General features: G+C 51.5%; 12 protein-coding genes across 12 annotated transcripts; 7 read left to right on the top strand and 5 right to left on the bottom strand.

Annotated features, from left to right (window-relative positions):
- Positions 1–949: 949 nt before the first annotated feature.
- Positions 950–1680, top strand: C7974DRAFT_374008 (uncharacterized protein; the record flags this gene model as incomplete). The annotated part of the gene is made up of 2 exons (XM_046140136.1): positions 950–1111; positions 1162–1680. The coding sequence occupies 2 exons, from the start codon at positions 950–952 to the stop codon at positions 1678–1680; spliced, it is 681 nt and encodes a 226-aa protein (XP_046000850.1).
- On the top strand, positions 1650–2443 carry C7974DRAFT_139432 (uncharacterized protein). Its single transcript, XM_046135554.1, has one exon. It carries the CDS (start codon positions 1790–1792, stop codon positions 2228–2230), a length of 441 nt encoding a protein of 146 aa, XP_046000849.1. The 5' UTR covers positions 1650–1789; the 3' UTR covers positions 2231–2443.
- Positions 2444–3231: 788 nt separating this feature from the next.
- On the top strand, positions 3232–4868 carry C7974DRAFT_139434 (glycosyl hydrolase family 5 protein-like protein/cellulase). The gene is made up of 3 exons (XM_046135555.1): positions 3232–3909; positions 3960–4133; positions 4184–4868. The coding sequence occupies exons 1-3, from the start codon at positions 3511–3513 to the stop codon at positions 4829–4831; spliced, it is 1221 nt and encodes a 406-aa protein (XP_046000848.1). The 5' UTR covers positions 3232–3510; the 3' UTR covers positions 4832–4868.
- A 633-nt stretch (positions 4869–5501) lies between these two features.
- On the top strand, positions 5502–6470 carry C7974DRAFT_470259 (uncharacterized protein; the record flags this gene model as incomplete). The annotated part of the gene is made up of 1 exon (XM_046146452.1): positions 5502–6470. The coding sequence occupies exon 1, from the start codon at positions 5859–5861 to the stop codon at positions 6468–6470; it is 612 nt and encodes a 203-aa protein (XP_046000847.1). The 5' UTR covers positions 5502–5858.
- Positions 6471–6543: 73 nt separating this feature from the next.
- Positions 6544–10139, bottom strand: C7974DRAFT_389260 (uncharacterized protein). Its single transcript, XM_046141342.1, has one exon. The coding sequence runs from the start codon at positions 10069–10071 to the stop codon at positions 6703–6705; it is 3369 nt and encodes a 1122-aa protein (XP_046000846.1). The 5' UTR covers positions 10072–10139; the 3' UTR covers positions 6544–6702.
- Positions 10140–10996: 857 nt separating this feature from the next.
- C7974DRAFT_389259 (uncharacterized protein) lies at positions 10997–11707 on the bottom strand. Its single transcript, XM_046141341.1, has 2 exons — positions 11435–11707; positions 10997–11379 (listed from the first exon to the last, which is right to left on the bottom strand). Exons 1-2 carry the CDS (start codon positions 11491–11493, stop codon positions 11160–11162), a joined length of 279 nt encoding a protein of 92 aa, XP_046000845.1. The 5' UTR covers positions 11494–11707; the 3' UTR covers positions 10997–11159.
- An 828-nt stretch (positions 11708–12535) lies between these two features.
- Positions 12536–13891, bottom strand: C7974DRAFT_139282 (uncharacterized protein). Its single transcript, XM_046135549.1, has 5 exons — positions 13437–13891; positions 13280–13388; positions 13204–13233; positions 12998–13150; positions 12536–12947 (listed from the first exon to the last, which is right to left on the bottom strand). Exons 1-5 carry the CDS (start codon positions 13636–13638, stop codon positions 12758–12760), a joined length of 684 nt encoding a protein of 227 aa, XP_046000844.1. The 5' UTR covers positions 13639–13891; the 3' UTR covers positions 12536–12757.
- Positions 13892–15349: 1458 nt separating this feature from the next.
- On the top strand, positions 15350–16827 carry C7974DRAFT_139343 (uncharacterized protein). Its single transcript, XM_046135551.1, has 2 exons — positions 15350–15884; positions 15937–16827. Exons 1-2 carry the CDS (start codon positions 15474–15476, stop codon positions 16591–16593), a joined length of 1068 nt encoding a protein of 355 aa, XP_046000843.1. The 5' UTR covers positions 15350–15473; the 3' UTR covers positions 16594–16827.
- Positions 16828–17706: 879 nt separating this feature from the next.
- On the top strand, positions 17707–20262 carry C7974DRAFT_139356 (major facilitator superfamily transporter). The gene is made up of 2 exons (XM_046135552.1): positions 17707–17720; positions 18047–20262. The coding sequence occupies exon 2, from the start codon at positions 18139–18141 to the stop codon at positions 19927–19929; it is 1791 nt and encodes a 596-aa protein (XP_046000842.1). The 5' UTR covers positions 17707–17720; positions 18047–18138; the 3' UTR covers positions 19930–20262.
- Positions 20101–22225, bottom strand: C7974DRAFT_139330 (major facilitator superfamily domain-containing protein). The gene is made up of 6 exons (XM_046135550.1): positions 21869–22225; positions 21604–21822; positions 21300–21555; positions 20986–21249; positions 20605–20937; positions 20101–20544 (listed from the first exon to the last, which is right to left on the bottom strand). The coding sequence occupies exons 1-6, from the start codon at positions 22009–22011 to the stop codon at positions 20272–20274; spliced, it is 1488 nt and encodes a 495-aa protein (XP_046000841.1). The 5' UTR covers positions 22012–22225; the 3' UTR covers positions 20101–20271.
- On the bottom strand, positions 22151–24244 carry C7974DRAFT_139359 (fungal-specific transcription factor domain-containing protein). Its single transcript, XM_046135553.1, has 2 exons — positions 22393–24244; positions 22151–22256 (listed from the first exon to the last, which is right to left on the bottom strand). The coding sequence occupies exon 1, from the start codon at positions 24150–24152 to the stop codon at positions 22440–22442; it is 1713 nt and encodes a 570-aa protein (XP_046000840.1). The 5' UTR covers positions 24153–24244; the 3' UTR covers positions 22151–22256; positions 22393–22439.
- Positions 24245–24327: 83 nt separating this feature from the next.
- C7974DRAFT_461871 (uncharacterized protein) lies at positions 24328–26039 on the top strand. The gene is made up of 3 exons (XM_046146181.1): positions 24328–25008; positions 25060–25457; positions 25510–26039. The coding sequence occupies exons 1-3, from the start codon at positions 24508–24510 to the stop codon at positions 25862–25864; spliced, it is 1254 nt and encodes a 417-aa protein (XP_046000839.1). The 5' UTR covers positions 24328–24507; the 3' UTR covers positions 25865–26039.
- The last annotated feature ends 485 nt before the right edge of the window (positions 26040–26524 follow it).

Raw genomic sequence — 26524 nt, 5'->3', positions numbered from 1 at the left:
AGAATTGAGTATCGTGAAATGCATCGTCCAACGGCAGTTTGCCGTGCTCCACTCGTGCAACTCCAGACACGCCGTGAAACGCGTCGCGCTCTGCAGCGCCACCTCGGCCACAACAGAGACGGCGAGGGCGAGAGCCGCGGGCGAGGAGTCGAGGGCATTATGTCCAGACTACACAGTCTTGTGGTGACTTGCAAATCTGCTCTCTAAGCTCTATCGGCACAGCAATGTTGGGCTAGGAGATGGTTGTACACGCTATACGAGGCTGAAAGCGAAGCCTTACGGCGCGGCTTGGCCGTCGATCATTGTTGTTTCCTAAGGCGTTTATTGCGTTCCTCAGGCGTTCGGCGGTGTTCTCAGGCGTTTATAGCAGTGGGGCCCGGGGCGTTTCGCGATTCATGCCCAGGTGAAACACCAGCATCGTACCCAAACGGTCGCAGATCGCCTCGGATCACCCTATCCGACCCACCCTGCAACACAACACAAGCGCGAGAATCAATGCTTGGCCGCGAACAAGCACTGGGGCGGGGCGCATGAGTGCCTCCATGGCGTTTTAGTGGCTTCTTGGGGCGTCCGGCTCCACCTGCAGCTCGATGCTTCCAAACAGAAGGCGACTGGGCATGAGACTCGGCACGAAACTTTCGCCCGGCGGGTTTCTATACGCGTCTGGGGACTATTCGAGGCTGTCTCGTGGCGATCTCTGCGTTTGCGTTCAGCGTCAAGCTCCGCTTTTGGCCGCGGCATGAGATTCAGCTCCAGGAAGGCTCCGGAACCCTCAGCATCCAAGAAGTATATATCTCTGCCCCAGGAGGGCCTCTTCCTGAAAACCAGAATTGCAGGTCATTCGCATCCACTACCCGGTTTACTTCTTAATACCTTTTCTAATTACCCAGTCTGCGACTATCCACTCACATCCAATAATCTAATCTTCACCACCATCACAATCATCAAGATGCTTTTCTCCACAGTTCTCGCTGCCGGACTTCTCCAGGCCATGACCGCTTCCGCCGCCACCATGATGGTCACGGTCGCCGCGAACAACAAGTTCCAGTTCACCCCCAACTCCGTCACCGCCCAGCCCGGAGACGTCGTCGCCTTCAACTTTGTCGCACAGGTACGCACCCCCACCTCTTATGAACAGAACCACGCAGCTAACCCACCCAGAACCACTCCGTCGCGTCCTCCACCGCCAACAACCCCTGCCAACCCGAGCGCAACGCCATCTTCTCGGACTTCCAGCCCATCCCCGGCAACCCCAACGGCAGCCCCAACGCCGGCAACGGCCGCAACACCAACCGCCAGGCGGGCAACACGCCCATGTTCATGGTCCCCGTGACCGACACCGCGCCCATGTACATCTACTGCTCGCAGGCGCAGCACTGCCAGCAGGGCATGGTGATGGTGATCAACCCGCCCAACGGCAACGCCGTCACGCAGTACGCGAACAAGGCCGCCCAGGCGAACAACAACGTCTCGCCCCGCGGCGGCCAGAACGGGGGTACCGTGGTTAATGATAACGCGGGCACGAACCCGAAGAACGTGCTCGGTGCGAATGCGGGCGATGCTGCGACCGCGACGACTAAGGGCAAGGGTAAGGGCAAGGGCAAGGGCGCGGCGGCTGGCGGTGCTGCCGGCGGTGCGGCGGGAGGCCTCGCGGCGCTGTTGGGCGGAAAGGGGAACTAGAGCGTGTGCGACGGTGGCTTAACGGGGGCGCAACGGAAAAGTAGATAGGCGTGATGGGTATGTACATAGAAGCTGGACATTCTATCACTCAATAGTAATTGGATATCGCATGACGACTTCTTCTTTCGCTGCCTCGCTGCCATCAAAGATCCGGGGATTGTCTCGGTTGCTCTTGTTTCTTCTCACGTGTGCTGCTGGGAGGGGTCGTGGTGTAGCTGTTGCCGTGTGGCTCGCGCTTGTCCTTCTCTTCGTTTCAGAGTGTTTCGTCGCGGCTGTGCGGGCTTCCGGGGACCTGGTGCACGCTGACTCGCGACACGAGAAACAGACAGAAGGCTTGGTGCGGAGTGCTCGGTTCCGTGCTCCTTGCCGCAGATCGCGGGTGTGGAGATGGTCGTCGTCCGCTGCGGAGGTCCGAGTGCGGTGGTGTTCAGATCAGTCGCAAAGTAGCTCTCATCTTTCGTTCCTCAAATCAGCGGCGCGATTATTCATGTTCGTGGTTTGGGTTTTCGGGTTTTCTATGGTGATAGTTGGGACCTTCAGACTGTGGTGATAGCGGAGACTTTTCGAGGTGACGAGGCTACAGGCTTCGTGGACGGAGGAAGTGGGTTGGTGGTTAGTAGGATCTCGAGAATCCGTACAGGCCAGGTGGTTACAAAGGTACAACCTTTGTTAAGACTTGTCAGTGGTGCAACAATGCATGGAGCGTATACGCTGTGGTGGAGAGTCTCCACGGCAATAGAGCCGTGGTCTCGCTATTATGATAGATCGTACTTGTACATGTCGGGCGGACAAGGTATAGTTTGGTCTTCATGATTCGTGCAGGCTCAGTCGTTACGAACACTTTCTCAACATATGTCCGTAGTGCGACCGACGTATGCAGTGTGCACATATTGTGAGGGGAAGTCTCCAAGGACAACATAGCCCTGGTCTTGCCATTGTGATGGTCCGTTCTTCAGGATGTAGAGCTTTCAACTGTCAGCTGGTGCAAAAATATCTGGGATTGGTGGAGGGTAGCGTCAATGATGTCTGCAATTGATTGTTTAGTTCAATAGATCGCAAGATACCTAGGTAAGGTTCGTCAAAAATCTCAAGTGTTGACGAGGGTGGAAGGCATGACGTCATGGGCCATGAAAATGCCCTCGCGACCTTCCGAACCCTCGGTCGTAACCACAAACATATCAGAAGTATCCATAAACATACCGCTGCACACTCCATGTGTAGATAATAGTCCGGTACAGGTCGCAGCGGAAACAAACTTCCGTCAGGTGACATGCGCAAATCAGTTTTAGCCTCGGGCGCAGCGCCGAACTCCAGATTTCCCGATGCCCGGGACGACGCGCATGACTTCTTAGTTCCCTTGCCGGCTCCACATTAGACTACTGCCCACTACCGTATCCTGCAACCTTGTGAAAGGCAACTGCCTGATTGCGACAGCCGGGGTGTAGATCCTCGTTACTCGCCTCGGTATGACGGCAATCGTGCGCGACCTCCACACCATCAATCGAAGAGCCACCAATTGGGCATTTAGACTCCAGAAGAACCGACCGGACAAAGCAGGAACCAAGACCCCGCAGGGAATGAGGTCGTCTGGGCGCGCTGAACAGGCACGACAAGACTAGCATGTCCCCACAGTCGCCATCGTTCCAAGCTTCACAGGCAGTGTGGAGGATGGGGTGCATTTCCTCAACTGGAAACCGGCGCGAGAGTCACCCAGAAGGAGGCCCTTTCTGTGACGATCTGTTGACCTCAAGGACAAGATGCGCGAGAGTATATAATAGAATGGGCATACGCTTGAAGACGCCGTGATCATCACAGCATTGAGCATCCAACATGCGCGTTCTCAGTCTTTTGTGTGCTGTACTGCCAGCCATTGTGTCCGCATTTCCCAATGCACCCTTCGTCACCGAGGGCCAATGGGTCCACGACAACACCGGCGAGAACTTCACCTATGTTGGTGTCAATTGGCCCGGTGCTGGCGAGGTCATGATTCCAGAGGGTCTCCAGTACCGCAGCGTTGCATCAATCGCGGCAATGATTAAGAGCCTGAACATGAATGTTGTTCGGCTGACCTTTGCCATTGAGATGCTCGACGACATCGTGGACAATGGCGGCGACGTCACACTCCAGAATGCCTTCAAGAAGGCCCTGGGCGATGCAAATGGCACTACAATCTACAATCAGGTCATCAAGAACAACCCTCAGTTCGGTCCCTCGACTACCAGGCTTCAGGTGTGTAGACCAACATACTACCCAATGAGTAGCTATTGACTGTTATCTAGGTCTACGATAATATCGCTGCTGAGCTCGCGAAACTCGAAATTTACGTACACCTCGATAACCACATGTCCAATGGCGCATGGTGCTGCTCTACAACCGACGGCAATGCGTGGTTTGGTGACAGAAACTTCGATGTTGCAAAGTGGAAGCGCGGTCTGGAGTACATGGCTAAACATGTAAAGTGTCCTCCTATTTCTTATATGTAGCGTACTGACACTTCTTACAGAGCAAGCAATGGCCCAACATGGTTTCTATCGGCCTCCGCAATGAGTTCCGCAAGCCAGATGTCGCCGGCTCTTCCCTCCCCTACGACTGGCCCACCTGGTACGAGCAGAACGTCGACGCCGCCAACATCGTCAACGCCGCGAACCCCGACATCCTGATCTTCTTCTCCGGCCTGAACTACGACACCACCCTGCAGCCCATCCCCTGGGCCGACGATCTCGGCAACGGCCAGAAATTCCTCCTCACCGACTTCGCCTACGCCGACAAACTCGTCCTCGAGATGCACAACCACCAGAACTCCGCCACAGACTGCGGCAGCATCGAGAGCGGCCTCTGGAACAACGGCTTCCGCGCCACTGGCGAGCGCGCCGTGAACAGGATGCCGGTGCTGCTCACCGAATTCGGCTTCTCGCAGGCCGACGGCAGTTATCAGGGCGTGTATGCCTCGTGTCTCCGCAAGCTGATGCCGCAGTGGAGGACCGGCTGGATGGTGTGGGCGCTGGGCGGTAGCTACTATATCCGCAGTGGCATTCAGGATTACGAGGAGACGTGGGGCCTGACGAATCACGATTGGACTGGCTGGAGGAACGAGGCTGCGATTGCAGAGCTTAAGGGTATGGTTGACGCTACGCTTGCTTCCGTGCAGTGATAGGTGGAGATCAATAATACAATTCGTTTTTTTCTGCAAGAATTGTGTCACAAAGTGTCGGCAATCGGCATTGAACACGAGCGCCTGGCGGGAGGTGCTTCGAGTGGGAAACACGCTATCGGTGATGGTTAGGGAGATCCACCGTATCACCGGAAAGCCATCGTCGTGGTGTATCGAACCATATCATTGATGTTGAGACAGCACAGGCAGTATGTATTACTTTTCGTTTCTTGAAGTGGCAAATGTCTTGTACTCGCGAGAACTCTGCATCGTGTTCCAACTCTAGCCTTTTGAAAAGGTCCGCAAATCATTGTGAAGTGGTTCGTAGATGCTGGAGCCAAGACACTTCTGAAGGGTTGCCGAGATGAGCCACTGGTGGCCTTACTTGGAGTCCCCTATTGAGTAGGCCGAGAAGGAAAGCAGAAGGCCTCTTTTGAGTCGGGACTGGTAAGGTGGGAGCGCTGCGTAGCTCAGGGAGAGCGAAGTACGCTCCGCAGTCTGACCCAGCATCTCGACATAGGTCAGAAAAGAGTGGTTGATTTGGCGATATATCAACGGCTTCGGTCGCGCAAGTGTCGGGCTAAACATTGTGGGGTTTAGCGCTGTTTTCGGGCGCAGCCGAGGTTCAAATTGGATGAACGGGTGAAGAGCCCGCCACCACTGCTACATACTCGTCACCAATTTCCATCTATCACAGTCGGATTACTGCATCAAAAAGCTCTACGTATGTGTTATCTAGGTTTTGGACGGGTTTGCTGCTCTGTGAGAGAATCGCAGTTTCGGCGAAGCATAGCCAGCTGAGGCTCAGTCTCACTTGCGATTAGCGTCAGGTACAGTGCGTGGACCAGGATTACGGCTAAGATCCTTCTCTTCCGGGCCGTGCTCAATGAGTCTGTGTAGGCATCCCGTACAGCATAGTGATTTAAGTACCAGTGGCCGTCCATGACAGGACCATCGCCTCTAGAGCTCCAACAATCACCCGCAGAGCACACGATCTTCAACCTCTTCCTTGGCCCTGATCTGCATTATGGTCAAATCTCTCGTCGCCCTAGCGGCATGCACAGGACTCGCATTCGCCCAAAACCAAACGATTGAATTCTTCTGGCCTAAAGGGGGAGACTACGAAGTTCCTGATGTGTCAATAAAATCCGTCAATGCTTCCGCCACAGTATTCGCCGTCGCCTGTCCGAGTCCTTCGACATACGACTGCGATTGGTCGCTTGGATTCAACTACACCATCGTCAATAGCTCAACATATGAAGCCACGATGTCTCGCGACGATTACATGGTCTCGCGAACTTGCCAGGACAAGGGTCAGGGTGGTGTAAATTGCTATGCGGAGGGAAACGACAAGGCCCACTTCTCGTCGTTCGCTGCAAACGAGGTTTGGGGAGCAATAACCGCAAACACGTTCACTGCGACAGTCACGTCTGGGGGAGAGCTGTTGATGGCAGCTTCTACGGGGAGTGCTTCAAGCTCCAGTCCGTCACCACAGGCTGGTTCTAGTGCACCCTCCGCCAGTGTCTCTGCGACTGCTTCGACGACATCTCAGGCCACAGGTGCGGCTGGAAAAAATTACGTTGACCATTCGATGGGCCTCATTATTGTGGGTGCGGGCGCAGTCGCTTTGTACGTTTAAGCAGCTTGCACATTCCCATATATGGTGTACACCAATTCTACTACGTTTTTGTCACCAATCTTTTAATGCTTGTCACCTGTGTACTTTTTCGCCTCTTTTTCGCATACTCAAATCAATCACGAGCCATTTCAAATGCGAAGGGAAAGTGTGCTTTCATTGTCACACCAAATTTGGTCCTAACGGTAGCTTTCCACTGACAACATCACCCATGCCTTTCGAAAGAAAATCACATTCAGCGAAGATGAATGCGTTTGGTGGAAAAGCCCTCCGCTTCTGTGGCTTCGCCATCCATGAGGCCGTCAATAAAACAAGGTCCAACAAGTTGATATACCACATCTTCGTCATGGACGCAGGATTCCAGATCGGCAGAGAACGCGGTAGGGTCATTCCCATATTGCAACCCTCCTCGCTTCACAGACACGATTGGCCTCAGCACTATTGGCAATCGAAAACCTTTAATGACATGCACTTCATCCCCTACCTCAACCCTTGTGAAATGTTCAGAGTCATTATTACCCGCCCCGGAGCCAAACCTGCCTTTTTCAGACACGAAAAGCCGCCTGTACATCATTGCGTGATGCAACCTGCGGTTGAGACGTGCAAACCCTTCAGCCTGCTGGAGCCAGTCCACGCGGTAAGCGTTTTGGTAGTCCCCTTCGAAAATTGAGGGGTCGAGAGCTCGGTTCGGATCGTGGAGCCAAGTCTGCCATCGACTGATGAGTGCAAAATCGGCGTCGGACAGTCGTTCGTAGGAAAACGGAGACGATTGGAGGGCTGAACCTAATGCTGGAAGACAACCGCCCAAGACGGTCCTCCAAAAACTTCTCTCGCGGTCAGTGGCTGTGGCGTCTTCTGTGTCGCTGGGAAGACTGGCGCATTCCTTCCATCTATCCACATTGTGAATGATGTCGCTCCACTCGCTGTGATCACAACTTTGACTGAATGAGGACACTCTGACAATGACATCGACCTTGGCTGACGTGACTGAAAAACAAAGGTCTGTTTCCATTCGGGTGTCACCTTCAGAGCCGGGGAAAGCGTCGAACAATGGAGATATTTCGGGGAACAGTCCACTCCACTCTAACGGCGCGGTGAAATCTATGCACCAAGACGGGAGTTTGTGCTTCAGCTCTTCAGAACGGCCGTATCCTGCAAAAACAAACAGAGAATCCTTCTTGCTCTCCAGGAGAGCTCTGGATGTTGCTTGAGCATAGATGCGCTCCACCGGTGCCGCATAGTCTACTGGTATGCGATCGGGTCCCTCGTTGTCGATCATACCAAGCGTGCTAAAAACCATGTCGCGGGCCTCGGTTGCTTGCCGTTTCTTTAAATTCGATAACAACACTGTAGTAATGCTCGAGTTTGGATCCTCTGAGTCTGATTCCTTGAGCCGCCTCGCGAACCACATCTCGCTGGGACTTTCGATAAAGTTTGTGAAGGTGCTATGCAGCCTCGTCCACCAGCTCGGCGATGAACAAGCTGCAGTCCCACCGGCAGGAACCACATCCTTACAGCAAGTCGAATAATGCCGATTGAAATTTACCATAGCCTGAACTAACTGGTGATAAGGGAGGGTGTGCTTGCCGAAGTAGATTTTGGGCACGCGCGCCAGGACGAGCTCCTGAAGAATCCATGCGCGAGTCCAGTATTTGTTGCTCAGTAGGTGATAGAGCGCGTAGCAGGATTTGTTCCAGGCTTGAGCTGTGATGCCGACGACAGAAGATGCGCCAGCGGACCCAAAGAAGGGAAGATCATGGAAGTGGACGTCCATCCCGAACAGAATGATCAGGATGAACGCACCAACAATTGGCCAGTCGCTACCCGTCATCTTAGCTTCAAGGTATTCTGAGATTCTTAATTCATCATCCCAATTGTAGCACTCCGGCGTCTCCGTGGTGACGTCTTGACACCATGAGTTTCTCTTCTGAACCTCTCCGAAATCCTTGACGATGTTCATGTTCGATGTAACTTCCAACAACGCCGCTATATCAGTAGAGAAGCCACTTTCCACTCGATCGGGCGCGAGACCGTTTAGCACAGATTTGTCAGGTGCGCTTGGAATTGGCCGTATGCAAAAAGGTAGCTGATACAAGATCGATGCAAGATCCATGAGACTGGCATTGCTAACGACTTTAAAATCACGATCTGCAAGGACCGAAAGGTGAGGCCGGATTTGAGGGTAAGTTTCTGGAAGCATGGCTTCAAGCATCTTTGCGGCTTCCTCATGACATGGGATCTCTCGTGGGTCGTCTGAAAAGGCCTGAATTCGCGCGGGCTCCCCAAGCCACATGCAGACCTCATTCGCATTGGTGTAGATCTTGTCCATCAGCCCTATCTGACCCTCCTTCTCTTTCACATCTTTCTGATTGATGCATAGAGCATCAATCCATATGCGTCGGTGCTTTTCTGGTAGCCTAAGCCGAGCTAAGGCGTCATAGAGGTTCGTGGTAACCTGATGCGTTCGTCCCTGAAGTGATATGAAATCGGTACAGTTGGGATCACCCCATACGTACGACAATGCATCGTATGCAGGACAGTTTGCGAGGTCAACAACCTCCAGCATACAAACGACCGGGCTACCGTATTGTCCACACTGCAGCTGAACGATTCTTATCTGAGAATTATCACTTGCAAGCTGAAGTTTGTCGTATAGACCAACATCAGGATCAGATTGATCTGTGTTCATGTTCGGGACTGTCGAAGCTGTCGGCTCATCACTGATGTCGCTCCAGCGAGGCACATTATGGTTCGAGCGAGGTCCGTCGAAGGCAATGTGGTTGAAAGAGTAAGCGATGGCAGCATCGTTCAGTGAGATTTCTAGCTCGAGTCTTTCAGCGCCTGGAACGTCAGGGTAGGCATCGGCGCCTAGTTTGATGCAGCGTTCGAGCACGTCTTTCTGTTTTGACTGTCTGAACTGGTGATACAGCAATTGAGATAGGCTTGCTGAAACTGAGCCAAACAACTCGCGATATTCGGCTACCTGATTTGGATCTGAAATCGAATCCACCTCTTGAGTATCTCTCAATTCTTCCCGCATCTCCCCCAGAAAGTCTTCGCAGTTCTGGATTGCATCTTGGAGACTTTCGTCATCTTTTCTTTCCTTGTATATTTCAAACTTGGCCAGCGCATATGAGCCAGTTTCCTGAAGTGTAATGACGGCTGGAGCTATCTCATACTTCCATCCAATGGCATCTATAAGCCGGCGGGCGTTCTGTGGAGTTTTTTCCATGTCCCAAGCCAATAAGCGATAGAACACGTACGCGTCTCCGAAAGTATTGTCGTCCACATTTGAGAAAATTGACCCCTCAAACCCCCGAGGTATATTCGCCTTTGCTAGATCTGAATAGACCATGACCTCTTCACAGTTGGTCCCATCGCGTAGAAATCTTATAGAGAACAGATTGGTGAGAGCATCGTAGTACTCGAAGCGTGCAACTGGATCCTCGGGAACCTCTCCACTATTGAGCGCTTGTAGCACAGATTGCCGGGGAGTACGTGGAAGTGTCTGACCGAGCTCATGGTTATCACTGGCGACTGTTCCCGGAACGGTGTCACTACTCTGCTCATCGCACGCTTGTGAGGCTGTCACATTTGCCGTCATTGTTGTTGAAAGGCTTGTCAAGTCTCAAGGAAAAAAATTGCCTCCGATAATATATGCGGTCGATGTTAAGCTGATTGCGCGTGTTTTGGGGCTGAGAGCAACACCAGATCAGCCGCACTCCCAAGCGACTTGGCGTAAGCACTCTCGGTACACGACTGGTCAAGAACACCGCACAAAGAATCATATGCCACACTCATAATGGTATCCTGGTCATTTGTTGCTGCAATAAATATGATGTGGGTGAGCAAAGTAAATTATGTGGGTAAGATGCGACTGACGGCACTACCGATGAAGGTGTGCGAAGCAAATCTTGGAGAGACTAAGCCCATATCTATCCTCTGAGTAGAATCGATATTTTCCGGTTGAACTTGGTTCTAATGCACATTGAGATGGGTCGCGGTTGAACGAGCGATGCTGCACGCTCATACCTTACACGATGGTGCAGCGCAGTGTGGGGTCAGCAGGCTCCGAAAATTCGGGACTTCGAGTAACCGTCTGAAGCGCAAAATCTATCTTTGATTGAACTGTTCGGTCTAAGAATCAAGAGAACTCAGGTATCAGACTCCACTGAGACGGAAACTGTTACCCGATCTCACAGCCACCGCAACACGTGTCCGCTTCCTCGTTTTGATAGAATTCTAGACATAGCAGCCAAAACTATGCGAGGTCAGGAGTCAGTTTGCATGTATTCAATTGGTGGGTCATTAGCAGAGTTCGTACTTGCAAATGATCTGACAGACTGGGTTGATGAAACATGCCTAACGCATGTCAGGATGATGCGAACGTATCACCTGCAGTATGTTCAACAGAAGCCAGGTCTAGAGCGGCATGTGGCATTCTACTAAACATTGTTTGCTTCAGAACGTAGATTCATGTGAGCAGAGGTTCAGCCACACTGGTGACCTTGAATGCAGGCTCCTGTACAGTTGCGATGAAAGTTCTCGACGTTTTTAAGTATTACGAGTTGATTTGTATAGTAGTTCAAGACCAACTCATGAGAAAGCAAGCTTAGTATGTATAATAAACCCCCACAGCCCAATGTAGCCGGTTGCTAAATTGTGTAACACATCCTACTGCGCTCCAGACATCTACAAAGCCCAAGCCGCGACACCCAAAACGACAGCAGCGAGACCACTCAGCTCAGCCGAGTTATCAGCGGCAGCGTTGCGAGTAGCGGAGGCGGAAGCGGAAGCAGCAGACTTCGATGCGCTGTGTTCAGCAGACTTCGAGGCGCTGGCACTGTGCGAGGCAGAAGCAGACGCGGAAGCCAAAGCCGAGGAAATTTCGCTGCGGATAGATGAGAGAGCACTGATAGTGTTAGACGGACCTGCGTGATTGTAAAGCCAGAAGTGGATGGACTCACGAGCTCTGAGCTGCTGCAACAGCAGCAAGGACGGGCAAAGCGATGATCGAGAAACGCATCTTGGTGTCTGTAAGATAGTCTTTTTGATCTGTTTGGACAGTGTCGGGGTTGAAAATAGTTGAAAGCTTGATAAAGTTGATGAAGGAATGAGTTGGATCTGATGGACCAGTTGCTAAGTGCGAGGCAGTCTTATATCATGTCCCTTTAGTGCACGCACCACACTCCAACGATCCCAGTACGTTTATGGTCGCAATTCCAGAGCGCTCCTCGTGTTTCTAATAAGTCTAGTCGGGGTCAAATTGGGTTGATAACCAGGTAATATCTGTGACTGTTCCCCGCAAGCATCCAAATGTGTCGCCACTCCAAGGTACTGTCCAATGAAAGAGGGATTCATAAATTCAAATACGGTTACTGTCGTTACAACCTCGTTGAACATTGTGGAGATCGAGCACCTCATACGGGTAACCTTGGAACGCCCAATTGCATGATGCCACTATGTATCGTACAGCCAACGATTGTGGTCGTGCGTGCGTCCGACCCAAGCCTTTGGCCAACCAGGTGTCGTATAAGCAGCACGAACTGCGCCATAGTACTAGGGTGATTGATCTTAGTGCATTGTGGCTGGTGACTTGCAAGCGCTGGTCAACAACGGAATGAAGTCCAGGCTACTTGAGGTGCATGCGGAGCGATGTTGCGCGATTTCTCGGAGCTGCAGTCAGTTCAGGTAACGAGCTATTAGAGTGGTTTCTTTTTGGTGCCTGCGTTCAAGGCCCAGCCCTCGGGTATAGCGGAACAATAGCTTCAACAACACAATGTCGCATGCAGTCTGTGAATGGTGGATCGGTTGTGTGCCTTGCGGTCGGCCCAGCTCCACGAGATCAAAGTTCTGTTCCTAACGTCAGTAATGTCACGAAAGGTTGGCTACAGGCTACGTCCTGATTGTTAGTTCATGGTCCAGCCCCCCACCGATCTGCCGCCGCGTGATGTTCATCGACCCACTCTCACAATGCTAAGCTTTATGTCTTAGCGGCCCAAAAGCTTGGTGTGCTTGTTTCGTATAAATATAGCCTGAGTTTCCTTGCCAACTGAAGCACAGTCGCTCTCCATTTGGCTGGAGCTTCATCAATTGGGTACTAGTGTCATCTTCGTCACGGCAGAATTCGCGTGGATGCGTCGGAAACCCGAGAAATTACTGTACGTTGATTGGACATTGCACAAAGCTACCTAGCGGTCGCGCCCTCCGAACCGAGTCCTCACTCGACACACGCATCGCACCCACTCACACCCCTTGCATAGTATCTGTATGTGGCCCGTTGAGGGTAATCAAATGAACCACGCCGCGACACCCAAAACAATCGCTGCTACTCCACTAACCTGGCCCGAGGAAACTGGTGCTGCGCCACCGGTGGCTGTCGCAGCCGAAGCCGAAGCCGACTGCGATGCTGAACCACTACCGCTAGAGGTACTTGTGGCACTAGCAGAAGCCCCTGAAGATGCAGACGAAGCAGAAGCTCTGATACTGTTTAGCGAAGGCCTCCCTGAAGGTTCTTGCTCAAGACTTACGATGCCGACGCCGATGCCGAGGATGAACTTGTCAAGCTTGCAAGTTGTGCGTCATCCAACAACTGGCCTCCTCGAAGCTGGTTAGGCGTCTCTGCCTGCTGGACATTGGCTGCTGCCTGACTGTATGCATCGATAGTCTCGCTGCCCGAGTTACTGGTAACTATCAGCTCTCACACTTTCCACACGCGCCAGGTACTGTCACTTACGGGATATTGATTCCGCCAACCATTCCGGACCTGATTGATAAGTAAGAGTTCATTTGAACCATGGTTGAGTACTTACTGGCAATGCCTCTGTACGCTGCAGTAGTAGTATATGGGATCATTGCTGGTGACATTGACTACAAACTTCCTGGCCCCGTTGTCGGTATCCGAGTACGGACCGCTGTAGACTGCAACTCGTCTCAGCTTCAATGTTCGCCAAAAGCCGGACTACTCACAGTCATCATCATCAGTCTGGCAAGGACTGTCGAAGTCACCCTCCACTACATCGTGGGCACTAAAGAGCTCGAAGATGACAGTGTCGCCTTCAACCGCGCTTATAGTTCGAGGGACGAAGTCAAGCCCTGACTGCCCGACTTGTACAGTATGCACAGCAGCCGAAGCGAGTGGTACGAGAACTGGAAGGATGAAGCGATGCATCGTGTGCGATTGGATCAAGTATTTCTGGAAGTGCTAATTCTGGCAAAGCGAAGTGAGAGGTATTGAGCAAGTTTCGAGGATGCAAGGTACTTAAGGGCTTCGTCGTCCTTGCAGTTGGCCCATTCTTGCCCAGCCGTCGGATCAGGGAATTGCGCAGACGGTACAGGCGTGCCCAATAGGAATTCGACCGTCATTGTCACTCGAGCTGAAAAGGAAAGAACCGCCATTTGTTCCTTGGTACAAGGCCGATCGGCCGGAGGCTGTGTAAGCTGAGTACTTTGTCGATTTGGCTGGGCGTGCAGATTGACTGCAGATGAAAGCTCACGCAACCCGCAGGTCTGCATAATCACAGCCAATTGTGACCCGTCTCGAATTGACATACTCAAACCGCACGAAGTACTCGAAAATCAGAGCTTGATAAACAGTTGTTTGGATGGTGACTTCACCGAATGGTGGCGCAACCAAGAAGTCTAAATCTCCGCACAAAGCCCGGCTCAGCCCCACGAGTCACCCCGCACTCTCGATGCCCGCTACTCTTAGCTTTTCCCCAGGCTCATGGTAATCACATTGGTAAGCGACGAACTCGAAAATGAGCAGACTGGCCCGGGATATCGGTGGGAACGTGGTCAACGCAAGGATCAATGTGAGCGGGGCTGTGTCTCTTGGCGAGCCAATCATCATCACCGGGAGGCTTCGGAGGGAGGCAGATGCTTCGTACTCAAGTGCGGCGGAGCTCACAGCGAACTCTCCAATCTTGATCGGTACAATCATTTCGGTAGAACTCTATCATAGGCTGCGCGTTCCGTTCGGTCCCTTGGAATCCTGGCATGCCAACGCCATTGGTCTGTAGCGCGAGCTGGCCCAACTGATTAATCATCAGCCTTTCGCATTCACCCACACGCAACAGTATATGTAAAACAGCGTGGTCAGAGGTAGATTTGCTGTAGAGGGTGCAGTAAAGACAAGCAGCAGCGGCATAAGTTGGCGAGGGTTTTCGTGGACAAGCTCGAGATTACCAGTCTGCTTCATCACCTACCTTTGTTTTACCTTCAATTGAATCACACGAAAGAATCTCTCTATCGAGGCTTGGTAACAATCTCTGGCTTGCATAGTGGGACCAACCCAGCGCGTGCTGGGTACCTTCCTGAACTGGCCAGTACTGAGCGGCGAAAAAGAAGTTATCAAGCGTTGCTTCAACCGTCGACCACGCGTCTTGCATAAGCTGAGGGTCTCAAAGCGAAGCCGTGCCTTGGTGTTGTCCTTGACACCCACTTAATCGCGACTTGACGCGTCGCAGTTCAGACAACTTCATGGTCCGTGCATCCACGACGATGTTGCGGATCTCTGACGCTACCTGTCTCGCGAGACCACACCCACCAATCTCAGGCCCCAGCAGACGTTTGATCGCTGCTATCAGCATTGCAAGGAAAAATAAGATGGAGCGGCACGCAGATGCCCGCGTAAAGCGTTGCCTCGCTTGTAACGAAGAAGCAGCCAGATGCCGGGCATGTAGCATTGACAGCCGAGCCCACAGACAGGCGGTGGACGTGCGAAACGTGACAGCTGTCGATGACCGAGCCTTGTAGCATATATGCCACACACTCAAACGGACCGCGAAATCGTATGTATTCCCGGCCGTATCACGTTGTCCGCTGTCCACTCATCACCCGTTTCCTCTTCTTGTTTCTAATTTGAATTGCAACTACGGCTTGCCAACTTGACTTCTCAAAAGTCAAGCTTGGGGGCTGAGTCTACCTAATCGCCTAATACGGGCTCAACTACAACGACTGACGAGGCATCAACCTTGAGAAGAGCTGGAGTAAGGTCACAAGCCAATGATGGACAAGATCAATTCCCGTGGCCAGGCACTCGTCAGCAGGGTTTTCAAGCGGTCCAGCAATGATTCTTCGATGGATGCTCCTCCACCCTACAATGACAGTCGCCAGTACCGTTCAATGCGACTCCTGTCGACCGTAGCGCTTGCTCTTCTTCTACTTCTTTCTATTCCGGCGCTCGCCCTCAAAACATACAGTTATAGTTTCATTGAGTCCAATTCCGGGATGGGCTTCTACCTTGTGGATGCGGAGACCCAAGTTCCAGATGCAAGGGATATTCTGGTAGCCGCACTTCCAAGCAACCTCTTCCGAGTACCCGAGAAGCTTGTTCTGGTTGTAGCAATGCTGAACATTCTACTGAGTATGGCTCATTTGGCTTTTGTTGCCTGGGATTGGAGGTGTGGCAGACGAGTAAGCCATCGCCCTACGGTCAGCAGAAGACTCTTTGCTTACAATAATGTAGACACAAACGCGGTCCTTTCGCCGCAACGCTATGATTCTGCACATCTTCAATGTGGTATTGGTTCTCACTGCTCTCATCGCCATGTTTGTGTCGCACAAGGTCTCGTCAACATTCGACTACACCCTGATTCCTAAAGAACCCAACGCCGTCACATCGTCTGGATTCAGATACTACAGCTATGATGTCGGCACTTTTGATCTTGAGCATTGGACGTGTGAGCTCATGAAACCAAAGGCAGTGGGTGATGCACGAAATGACTACAAGGCACAATGCGAGATTGAAGTGGCTGGGCGGACGATTCTGGTACCCTTTTTTCTCGCTGCACTAGCTGTTGCTGGTCTATCCATCTGGGCACTCATAGCCGGTGAGCAGCAAGCACCTCGCGGCGAACACATCTTTACAAAGGATATCGACCTTGAAATGATGGGTAAGGGACCTGAAGCTGACAAGCAAGTCCAAGTCGAAGAGGTGGAGCTTGCAACCTTACAGAGGTCGGAGAGACAGAATGATGACAGGTTGAGCAAAATCGCGGAAGACGAGGAAGAGATGGACGAGGTTCCCAAGCAGAGGTCCACAGAAGCCGTTGTCGAGGAGAACAACACCCAGTCGGCTGACACCAAGGACGCAAAGGCGAAGAACGCGGGTGGCGTGTCCTGATCGTGCAAATTACGTGCACGGATTCTCTCGATATTCAGATGCACGCTGTTGAGAGATGATGCAATCCGAGGCCGTATGCCACTCTCGGCAAAGATGGAACTGATCACTTCGGTACTTAGAACTGTCTAGTTAGTGCGATTCCTGTGAAAGAAACAGCGAAGATTCACGCATCATCAGCAGTGGTAAATCCCGAATAAATCGAAAGAATTGAATGCTGCAGACAGGCTACGGCATACCTAACAATCAAGTTGATGTTCTGGCTCCCGAATGAGACAACAGTTCTGCAAGTCAAACACACTAGGAGGTGGGGCATCGCCTAATGGGGTCGCGCTAGAATGCTTAAGACGATGGAGAAGCGGAGCCGTACCTACTCAATGTTCCGGCGCAGCCTGCTCCTGAAAACATGTCATCCCTGCGATCTCAACTCTGGTCAGCCTACATACTCAACACCCACACTGCCGGTATTTGTGTCATTGATTTCTCTGCATATTATGATCCGCTAATGGATCACGCTATTGTGTCAGTCCTCAATGCGGATCATCTGTCGCAAGTTGCTGTTCACACTTACAAAAACGGATGCGTCTTCGGATCCCCAGGTAAACGCCGGCTGACATGCATAGCCGCAGTCGGCACACAAGAAAAGCGCAGACCGGTGCAAGGCGCAGGTTGAAATGATATACTCAAGAATGATGTTGTTTCAGTCGTGAATGAACGTGTGGTAGATGGTAGATGCAGTGTGGTATCGTTGCACAAACGAGTTTTGTTTGTGTGAGGTATATCTCTTCTCAGGACCCGACACTTGGGTCTTCGCAAGTATAGAAACCAACGCTCATGAAGAAGATCACCATTACATGAGGCTAAGGCGTAAGCCACAAGGCCAGCACCTTCCTCTATACGAGCATCGCCCCGTGGGCCGACAGTCGGGGTTCCGAAAGATTACCTTGGTACTTTGTCCCCATCAATCGCATGTCTTTCGACAAACAACAAAGCCGAGGATTCCAAAGTAGCACTACCTATAAACTCACTGCCATCGAATTCGCGTGCTATTGAAACACTCTTTACGCTTCCAAAGCCGTACAGCAACAAAGACACAGGATATTAGCAGACCCGATGGATCAGAAGAAACCATTGCCGATGGACCAGAAGGAGCCATTTCCGGAGGATCAAAAGAAGCCAATGCCGAGCGACACAAAACCTCGCGACCAGAGCGACGACCCGAACGTCATGGAGCTGCCACGCTTGGTGATATTGCGCAACGAACAAGGAGGGGTGACCGCCATGTCCCCAAGTCCAGCAGACAGCGACTACGAGACTTCCGCGTGGACATCGAGACGTACAAGTGTGCAGCATGAGGATGGAGTCACAGAATCAGTCCTGGACCTTCTGACACCGACAATGAAATCGAAAGCAAGCGACTTACGAGAAGCGCAATCTGCTCAAAGTGAAATCAAACCTCCGATCACGTACCCGAAGGATAACCCTCCGCGGTATCCCGGGAGTGAAGGCCCACAAGCCTACCCATCTCTGGCGAAGACAGTCCTGATTATGATATCGCTGTACGTTTCAATCTTCCTCGTTGCGCTCGACAGAACGATTCTAGGACCAGCAATTCCTTCCATAACAAACCAATTCAACAGCATAACGGACATTGGCTGGTACAGTTCAGCCTACATGCTCACGTCCTGCGGCTTCATCCTCCTATATGGCCGGTTTTACACGTTCTTCCCCACGAAACCAGTGTTCATGTCTGCCATCTTTCTCTTCGAGATTGGGAGTGCTCTTTGCGGTGCGGCGCAGAGCAGCATCATGTTGATTATTGGCAGAGCGATCGCAGGTCTGGGTAGCAGTGGGGTGTTTACAGGAGCAATTCTCATCATGCTCAACACAGTCCCATTGCACAAGCGACCCTTGCTGCAAGGCCTGTTCGGTGCTTGTTTCGGTGTCGCAAGCGTGACAGGGCCATTGCTCGGAGGTGCTTTTACGGAGAGTGGACTGACGTGGAGATGGTGCTTCTACATAAACATTCCCCTTGGAGGCATCACTATCGTGGTGGTCATGTTCCTACTGAAGTTGAAAGAGAACAAGCCGCCAATCAAAGGATGGAAGGACACGATCCAACGTATGGATCCGCTTGGAGCCATATTGTTCCTTCCGAGCATCACTTGCCTGTTGCTGGCTCTGGAGTGGGGCGCTGCAGAGTACAAGTGGAGCTCACCGCGGATCATTGCGCTGCTCACCACCTTCGCATTCTTGTTTACAGCCTTCGTGGCTTGGCAGTACTACACTCGAAACACCACAGCAACGTTGCCTGCTCGCATCCTTTTCCAAAGAAGTATTGCATGCGGCTGTGCATCGCAGTTTTGCGTTGGCGCTGCGATGCTGACAGTGTCCATTTACATGCCGCTTTGGTTCCAAGCCATCAAGGGAGTTTCCGCGTTCCAGTCTGGCGCCAATTCTCTGCCCCTCGTGCTCTCGACCGTTGTTGCTTCGGTTGTATCGGGCGGATTAATCCAACATTTCGGATATTACGCCCCTTTCATGATCATCGGATCTTTTTGCATGGCAGTCGGTACTGGTCTAATCACGACATTAGCTGTCCACACCGAAAATGCCAAATGGATTGGCTACCTGATCGTGTTGGGCGTAGGTGTCGGCTTCTCCATGCAGCATGCCAATTTGGCTGTACAAGTGATTTTACAGAAGCGCGACATCCCAATCGGCACTGCCATGTTGTCGCTATGTCAGACGCTTGGTGGCGCAGTCTTCACTGCTGTTGGCCAAAACTTATACATCGACAAGTTCTCCAAGGGTCTGCAAGATATCGAAGGCATCGACATTGGCCATGTTATGCACTCTGGAGCCACCGAATTGACACGTAATGTAGCTCCTGAGCTTCGAGAAAGAATTTTGGAGGCCTACAATCACGCCTTGACACATGGAACGTTCCTTGCGGTGCTCTTTGTCGCTTGCTTGGCGGTACCTGCAGCTCTGGGTATGGAATGGCGAAGCGTGAAGAAAGCTCCGCCAAAGCCACAAAGGGGAGGCGCGCAAGATATGGAAATGGGTGAAAATAAGAAGGGGGGACCTACCAAAAGTATGAGCGCCCCGAGGCGTGAGTCTCAGAAAGATGCTATCAGGCTGGATGACGACCACACTATCACATCGCCAGTTATCCAATCGCCAGTTATCCAATCGCCAGTTATCCAATCGCCAGTTATCACATCGCCAGCGCCAACCTGGAAGAGGATGTATCGATCGAGCGGATACTTCTCACAGTGGATGACTGCGAAGGTTAATCCTGATCTACGATCGGAGCTCGAGTCCACAAGGGAGTGAAGGGCTACGCGAAATCGTAAAGGCTGGAGATGGGCTGTACACATCCGTTCATGTTTCTTTTTGACATAAACGGTTATAGATGTATTCGTAACTTGATTTGGTAGACAGGCGTTCCGGGGGTAGTGCCTAGTTCTATGCAATCGGTAATCCATGGTATTTATTGATATCGTATAGAGTGCCAAAGGCTCTGGGTCCTCACCAACTTGCGTGGAATCCTCTGTTACTGTTACTACCTGACGCATCAAGTCGCGCTTAGGAGGATGTAGTCGACTCGAAAGACGGTGGTTCATTGGTTCTTTCTCGCATCTACAAATTCAACATATCTTTGTACCCTTAATTTTTTCAGTACACATAGCGGAAATTTCGCATTTCCTTATCAGTCATGTCTGCAAAGTTCATATCCGCAGCATCATCTGCAGAGATTCCTTCGAGACCAGTCTCGCGATCGCGCTTCTTGTTCTCCCAGACCAAGTAGAAGCGCAATGCAAAACACAAGACAAAAGCAGCTCCACAGCAGACCATCATAGCAAGAAAGCCAGATGGATAGCTGGGGGCCTCGTTTGCGAAGAATAACTGAGGGCCGATGATGTTTCCTGCGCAGTAAGCGATGAAGATCTATGGCCGTTAGCAGACTGTTCAAGGAATCGAGTGTTGATATAAACAGAGCTATCTTACCATTGCGTTTGCAGTGTTCTTCTTTGTAAAGCCACCAATATTACCGCTCGACATGCTGAGAACCATTGGAAAGTTGGCTGAGAAGGCGATGCAAAGACAATAACCCATGAATCGCGCCCAGATCTGGGTAGGATGTATCTCGCGAATCATCACAGCGCCAACAAGCGCGACGGCAAGATTCCAGGCCATGAAATAAGTGCGGGTGTTGGTGAAGTATGTGCTCCCCGCTGTTCCGATAATGACGAATACGCCTTGGAACACTTGGCCGAGCATCTGTACCAGCAGCGTGTTTAGCGTGGAGAAACCCATGCCCTTGATGATGATAGACCCAAACTAGGAAATTGTTAGCGATGTCCTGAGGTGGTGTGTGCATGTTCATACCCCATGAAGACCACCATTCGCAACATTCTGCGCAAGCTGTATGGCGACAAGAAGCCAGATCTTTACATCAAGCAGTGCTTCGATTGACTGGCTCCATTTCCACGTGTTGTTCTTGATACCAGTCATGTTCTCTTGTACACGATCTACAGCCTTGGTTCGGTCAGATGCATTCAGAAACCGGGCACCTGATGGCTCGTTGGGAAGAAAGTAGTAGATGGCAGCGGACCACGCTACAGTGAGGGCTCCGAATAGCAAGAAGACGGCCTGTTGTTCGAGTCAGCGGAGCACACAGGTCCTCAGGATTTGTGGCTTACCTTCCAAGGCTCGATGCTACGAACGTGTCCAACACCGTATGCCAGTATACCTCCAAAGATTCCAGCGAAAACATTTCCCATGAACCAGGCACCATGTCTCAAGGGTTGTTCAGATCTTTTGTACCACATAGCTACGATGACCGTCAAACCTGGTCCGATCGCAGCTTCGGCCGCACCGAGGAAGAACCGGATAGCAAGCAGGCCTTTAGCGTTGAAGCATGTCGCTGTTAGCATGAGGATTGCACCCCAAACGATGCTGTGTAAAGGTCAGTTGGGCACTGAAGTGCAAAGTGTCAGAGCTTACACAGAGGCCGCGATCGTACGGGCAACTGGAAATCGTACCATCAAGGCTGCGGCAGGGTATGATGCAGCAAGATAGCCAAAGTAGTATATGCCACTGGCCCAGCTGTACTGTCCTCCAGACATGCTAAGGTCGGTCCGCAAGCCCATGATGGCGGTGTACCCTAAAGCCGACTTGTCAAGGAACTGGAACATATAGGATAGACCCATGATCGGCAGAAGGCTACGGACATTAGCAACATGAAATTTCGCACACATGCAACACTTACTGCATGTCAATTTTGCGCAAGATGCGACGGTCTTCCTCGGGGCTGAGGGCCTGCCTGGTAGCAACAATATCGCCGAGTTCAGTGAGAACATGGTCCTTCTCTGGATAGTCTTGGCTGTCCTTCTTCTCATTCACAGACGACATATTTGGAAGAAGAAGATCTAGGGATCGAAAATTTGATAGATTGAAGATGATGTGTCTTCTAGACTTGGATCTTCAGAACGAGTGTTCTTATAGATCATGGTTATCGGGGCAAGCGCATGCATCACGCTTGGCATATTGATAACCAGCCCCCACTGAGATGTTAGATACACAGGCCGATGAGAATGCGGGGATTCAGATAGCAGTCGGCTAGCAAATCTCGGGACTTGCGTGCGGAATTGTCGACTCTACACGGTTCTGAATTAGGCGAAGCACGTGGTGTGGCGAAGAAGCAAATAAGCGCTCCTAGGTCGGATTGGGTATAGGTAGATAGGGAAGGTGGCTTGTCGCCAATTGATATCCAGGACAAACTTTGGAACATACCAAATAAGTATTGTCATAACCTGATCACCAAAGACAAATCGTACCGCTCAGCCCAATACGAACATCTCATTGTGCTCCATATGCAGTCTGATATCAACGCGTTTGCCATTACGCCGTTGCATGGGAAGGACTGCCACTAAGAAGCGATGAGCCCGCTCGTAGTTCTTGCCGTAGAGACGGAAGGTCTCGAAGCGGTCCAAGATAAATTTCTGGTGTAACATGTCTTCGGTTTCAAGGGCCGCCATGAACAAAGGCCAAGCGATTCTCAGATTCGGTTGGTCGCCGCCGTGTGTGAAGTCCTGGAAACAGAGGTTCATGATCTCCTGCAGAGCATGACGTTGTCGCTCGTCTTTAGGTTGGTCGAAAGCTGTTAGGCGTTTGAAGTCTAGTACGATAGCATAGTACATAGGTACTATCGCCCGCATATTCGCAACCAGCCTGTGACTGTTATCAGTTCCTAGAGACAGCTCATGGGCCACTTCCATGAGTTCTCTGAAGAGATCGCCAACTTCGTCGATAGAGTATTCAACTTCATGCGCTTGCTCCATTGCTAATGTGGGATCATCGCGGTACATTGTTGCAAGCTGAGCGGTTAAATAACGCAGGTAAGCGCAGTGGCCGAGCAAGGCGTACACATTGCGGTTCTCTACATCATCTACAAGCTCAGCTTGAGGATAAGCGTCGCCCCAAGCCAGTCGATATAGGGAGTTGGAGTAGTGGTGGAGACGGGCAACTGCCTTTATTGGATCCTTGGACCGCATACGCGAGTCCGTGGGATTCGAAAGCAGCATGTTTATGATTGCCTCATTCACGTGCCCGCCAACGCCAGAAGTTGCGGCTGCTGCATCAAGCAGCACGATCCAGATCAGAACACGTGCTGCGTAAATCGAAATCTTTGACTCTGCACTCGACTGGTTGGTCAGAACAGCCGCTGAGTCCTTTTCCAGGATCCCAAGCTTGTGTGGTGGAATTTGGAGGAGACTACCACTTTGCGATTGCAACAGAGATGCCACGCCTTGGAGATGGCTCAAGTACGCTCTGCATCTCTCGTCACCGAATTGCTGCTCGTAGAGTAGCATTAGCCACAAGGCAGTAAGGATAGTATCCAGATCCTTCGTGGCAGCGTTCGATGGTATTATTGCGTCGGCCATTAATCTGAGGGCTAAACCATAGTGATTTGACGCGGCGTGCTGAGCGCTTGCCGAGGATTGTTGTTGTCGAAAGCCCATCTCTTGATGTCCGATCGCAACCACCATGTGCATTATCATGGGTTCAGCCTGCGCAAGCTTGAACATGAGCGATATCAACGAGTATTCCGGGTTTTTGGTGTGATGCAACTTGGCAAACTCGGTGCGGAAGTAGTGGATAGCTTCATAGTCTTCAGCACACAGATCTAGACTACAGTTGACACCATCCTTTATTGACCCTGTCAAGTGACTTGAAGCTGGGCTTGCACTGAAAGTTTCAGTAGCTGAAGGTGAGTCGAATGTGTCCTGGGCCGAATCCAGGGTGGCAGGCGACGTTCCATTGCTAATCGAAGATAATGTGCTGAGCGCAGAGCTCGTACTGCGGTTTGCCCTGCGACGTTCAGCGAGTGTTGGCCGCATTGCATAGTCGCATTGCAAATTCAGTCGCTCACAACGCCCACAGACGAGACGTTGTTGATCGCAGCGTTTCTTGACTGCTGGACTGCGACACGTCCAGCATCCTGCTCTACTACGGCGTCGTACCGGAGGAGTATTCTCCACTTCTGTGGCCATGAGTGTGGATGCATTCAGAACCGGTTATCAGGAAACCTACGCGGGCGACCGAAACGCGCTTCCTATCTTGTGCGTCGTGGATGAGAATAAGCGTCGGGCGGGGGTCAAAACGACACCAACTTTGAAGCGCTTATTTTTAAGCGCTCCTTATCGGGTCGCCTCTCGAAGCGCTCCACGAAAGATGACCACAACTTCCAATGCCGAGATTCATCTTCCGGAGCTACAAAAGTCCCCCCATATCAAAAATGTATTCTGCAACCCCTCTTTACCTTCTAACACCTAGAGCGATACATAATCATTCTCATTGTCGGACACAACACCACAACTTTCGAACCCGCAACGTACACAAATCGATATGGTAGCTCAAATGCACGCGCGAAAAGCAACTACGGATTTATCGGAGGGAGCACGTGCGACCATAACCTCAACCATCGATAACGCTGACGCCGAGCTGTTCAAAATCAACAGAGCTCTCCACGAAAACCCAGAGCTGGGTTACGAAGAGCATTTTGCGCATCAGACTATCACGTCTTATCTGTCGTCCCTCGGCTACAGTGTCAAGAAGCATGCATATGGATTTGACACCAGTTTCGAAGTGGAGTATGGGTCAGGTGGCCGTCTTGTCATCATATGTGCAGAGTACGATGCACTTCCGGGTATTGGTCACTCGTGCGGTCACAATTTGATCGCGACTTCTTCAATTGCCACTTTCATCGCTGCTGCAGAAGCAATGAAAAAGCACAACATCAAAGGGCGACTACGTATACTTGGTACCCCGGCTGAAGAGGGCGGAGGCGGCAAAGCAAAGCTGATCGATGCTGGCGCATTTCCCAAAGACACATCTGCAGCTATCATGGTACGAAAAGATGAACGATTGCAGTATCAAGACATGACTAATGCATATCAGGCGCACCCGTTAGCAGCGCACCAGGTTTTCAATACGCCTGGCTACTATCAAGGCCTTGCTGGACTGAAACTGATCGCGAGTCACAAGTTCAGAATCGAGTTCCGTGGCAAGCCAGCACATGCCGGAGGGGAGCCATGGAATGGAGTAAACGCTCTGGATGCGGCTGTCTCAGCCTATGCAAACGTAGGTCTGCTAAGGCAGCAGATGGAGCCAGATGAACGAGTGCACGGAGTTATTGAAGCTGGAGGCACCGTGCCAAACGTCATCACTGAGTACACGCGGATGAACTGGAACGTCCGCAGTCCTACTATAGAGCGAGCAGACAAGCTGCTTGCTCGTGTCAAGAACTGTTTCGAAGCAGCAGCTCTGGCCTCAGGCTGCAAATTGGAGTATATCTAGTGAGTATATCAACTGCAACATGGACAGTCTGTTCATACTAACGAATTACAGCTCCCCGACATATCTCAATCTTCGCGCAAACAGAACATTATGCGAGCTGTATGCTCAAGACATGGACACGCTTGGTACAAAAATCCAAGTCAACCAGGAAAGAATGATGAATGCTTCGACAGATATGGGTAACGTGTCTCACATCATCCCGAGCTTTCACGGCGCTTTCGTGATCCCAGCTGGAAACGACGTTTCAGCACACAATCCTGCATTTGCAGCGTGTGCAGGTACAGATGAGGGCCACAAGGCAGCGTTGAACTGTGCAAAGGGCATGGCAATGTTGGCTCTGAGAGTACTGGTGGATGAAAATGTCGCCAGGAGGGCGAAGGAAGATTTTGAACTGGATGATGAGTAGTCATATGTTGTAGCTATGCTCTTGCTGTAGGATGATGTGCGTGCATGCCGTGTTTGCAAGCGAATACATTGCGTTTAGGATGAATTCTCGCGTTCTGGGGGCATTTGATGATCGATGACGTCACAGACGCGTCTCATCGGCCGCGCTTTTGAGTCGTGTTTTGCTTACCAGCCACCAACAATCTATCAACGTATCACACCACGACGCGCTCTACCAATGAAACGAGATCCAGTGATATAGCATCTAGAATCTTACGGAAGGCAATTTGCCGTGTGCCCTACCACATGCATGACATCTTCGAGGCCGTGTCATCCAAGTTTAGCACTGTGTAAAGATGTAGAAATTATCGGCCCGGAGAACATCAACTCGGCCCGTGCCCAAACCTTTGTGGGATGAATGGCCGGGGAATAATGGCATGAGCCCAGCGCAGCCTTATCAAGCCGAGAATGCCCACCTGCGGGATGGGGCAGGCTGACTCTTCAGCGGGCGCGAATATTGTCGATGTCGCGGTGGAGACGAACAAGACTCAATCGGTAAACAAGCCTTCCGGAGTTGTATAAGTCAGGGTGCACTTCACGATTACCATAACCATCCCAGGCTGCGCATGTTCACAACATGAGGGTCCGGCTCGCCCCGCGAATCCCCATCAGTCGAACGCCA

This window comes from Boeremia exigua, assembly GCF_020726555.1.
Source record: "Boeremia exigua strain MPI-SDFR-AT-0100 chromosome Unknown C7974scaffold_3, whole genome shotgun sequence".
NCBI lineage: Eukaryota > Fungi > Ascomycota > Dothideomycetes > Pleosporales > Didymellaceae > Boeremia > Boeremia exigua.
The sequence above is the reverse complement of the archived record's forward strand: the minus strand, read 5'-3'. Positions and strand labels throughout refer to the sequence as shown.

Excerpts from the sequence above, each read along its gene's own strand:
- C7974DRAFT_139432 (XM_046135554.1), top strand. The coding sequence starts at position 1,790 with ATGACGACTTCTTCTTTCGCTGCCTCGCTGCCATCAAAGATCCGGGGA.
- C7974DRAFT_139434 (XM_046135555.1), top strand. The coding sequence starts at position 3,511 with ATGCGCGTTCTCAGTCTTTTGTGTGCTGTACTGCCAGCCATTGTGTCC. Across the intron at positions 3,910-3,959 it reads CCTCGACTACCAGGCTTCAG|GTCTACGATAATATCGCTGC; the intron begins GTGTGTAGACCA and ends ACTGTTATCTAG. Across the intron at positions 4,134-4,183 it reads TGGAGTACATGGCTAAACAT|AGCAAGCAATGGCCCAACAT; the intron begins GTAAAGTGTCCT and ends CACTTCTTACAG.
- C7974DRAFT_389260 (XM_046141342.1), bottom strand. The coding sequence starts at position 10,071 with ATGACGGCAAATGTGACAGCCTCACAAGCGTGCGATGAGCAGAGTAGT.
- C7974DRAFT_389259 (XM_046141341.1), bottom strand. The coding sequence starts at position 11,493 with ATGCGTTTCTCGATCATCGCTTTGCCCGTCCTTGCTGCTGTTGCAGCA. Across the intron at positions 11,380-11,434 it reads GTTGCAGCAGCTCAGAGCTC|TGCTCTCTCATCTATCCGCA; the intron begins GTGAGTCCATCC and ends TAACACTATCAG.
- C7974DRAFT_139282 (XM_046135549.1), bottom strand. The coding sequence starts at position 13,638 with ATGCATCGCTTCATCCTTCCAGTTCTCGTACCACTCGCTTCGGCTGCT. Across the intron at positions 13,234-13,279 it reads AGCGTACAGAGGCATTGCCA|GTCCGGAATGGTTGGCGGAA; the intron begins GTAAGTACTCAA and ends CTTATCAATCAG. Across the intron at positions 12,948-12,997 it reads TCGGCATCGGCGTCGGCATC|AGCTTCTGCTTCGTCTGCAT; the intron begins GTAAGTCTTGAG and ends AAACAGTATCAG.
- C7974DRAFT_139343 (XM_046135551.1), top strand. The coding sequence starts at position 15,474 with ATGATGGACAAGATCAATTCCCGTGGCCAGGCACTCGTCAGCAGGGTT. Across the intron at positions 15,885-15,936 it reads ATTGGAGGTGTGGCAGACGA|ACACAAACGCGGTCCTTTCG; the intron begins GTAAGCCATCGC and ends ACAATAATGTAG.
- C7974DRAFT_139356 (XM_046135552.1), top strand. The coding sequence starts at position 18,139 with ATGATATCGCTGTACGTTTCAATCTTCCTCGTTGCGCTCGACAGAACG.
- C7974DRAFT_139330 (XM_046135550.1), bottom strand. The coding sequence starts at position 22,011 with ATGTCGTCTGTGAATGAGAAGAAGGACAGCCAAGACTATCCAGAGAAG. Across the intron at positions 21,823-21,868 it reads TTGCGCAAAATTGACATGCA|CCTTCTGCCGATCATGGGTC; the intron begins GTAAGTGTTGCA and ends TAATGTCCGTAG. Across the intron at positions 20,545-20,604 it reads AGAACACTGCAAACGCAATG|ATCTTCATCGCTTACTGCGC; the intron begins GTAAGATAGCTC and ends TAACGGCCATAG.
- C7974DRAFT_139359 (XM_046135553.1), bottom strand. The coding sequence starts at position 24,152 with ATGGCCACAGAAGTGGAGAATACTCCTCCGGTACGACGCCGTAGTAGA.
- C7974DRAFT_461871 (XM_046146181.1), top strand. The coding sequence starts at position 24,508 with ATGGTAGCTCAAATGCACGCGCGAAAAGCAACTACGGATTTATCGGAG. Across the intron at positions 25,009-25,059 it reads ACACATCTGCAGCTATCATG|GCGCACCCGTTAGCAGCGCA; the intron begins GTACGAAAAGAT and ends AATGCATATCAG. Across the intron at positions 25,458-25,509 it reads TGCAAATTGGAGTATATCTA|CTCCCCGACATATCTCAATC; the intron begins GTGAGTATATCA and ends AACGAATTACAG.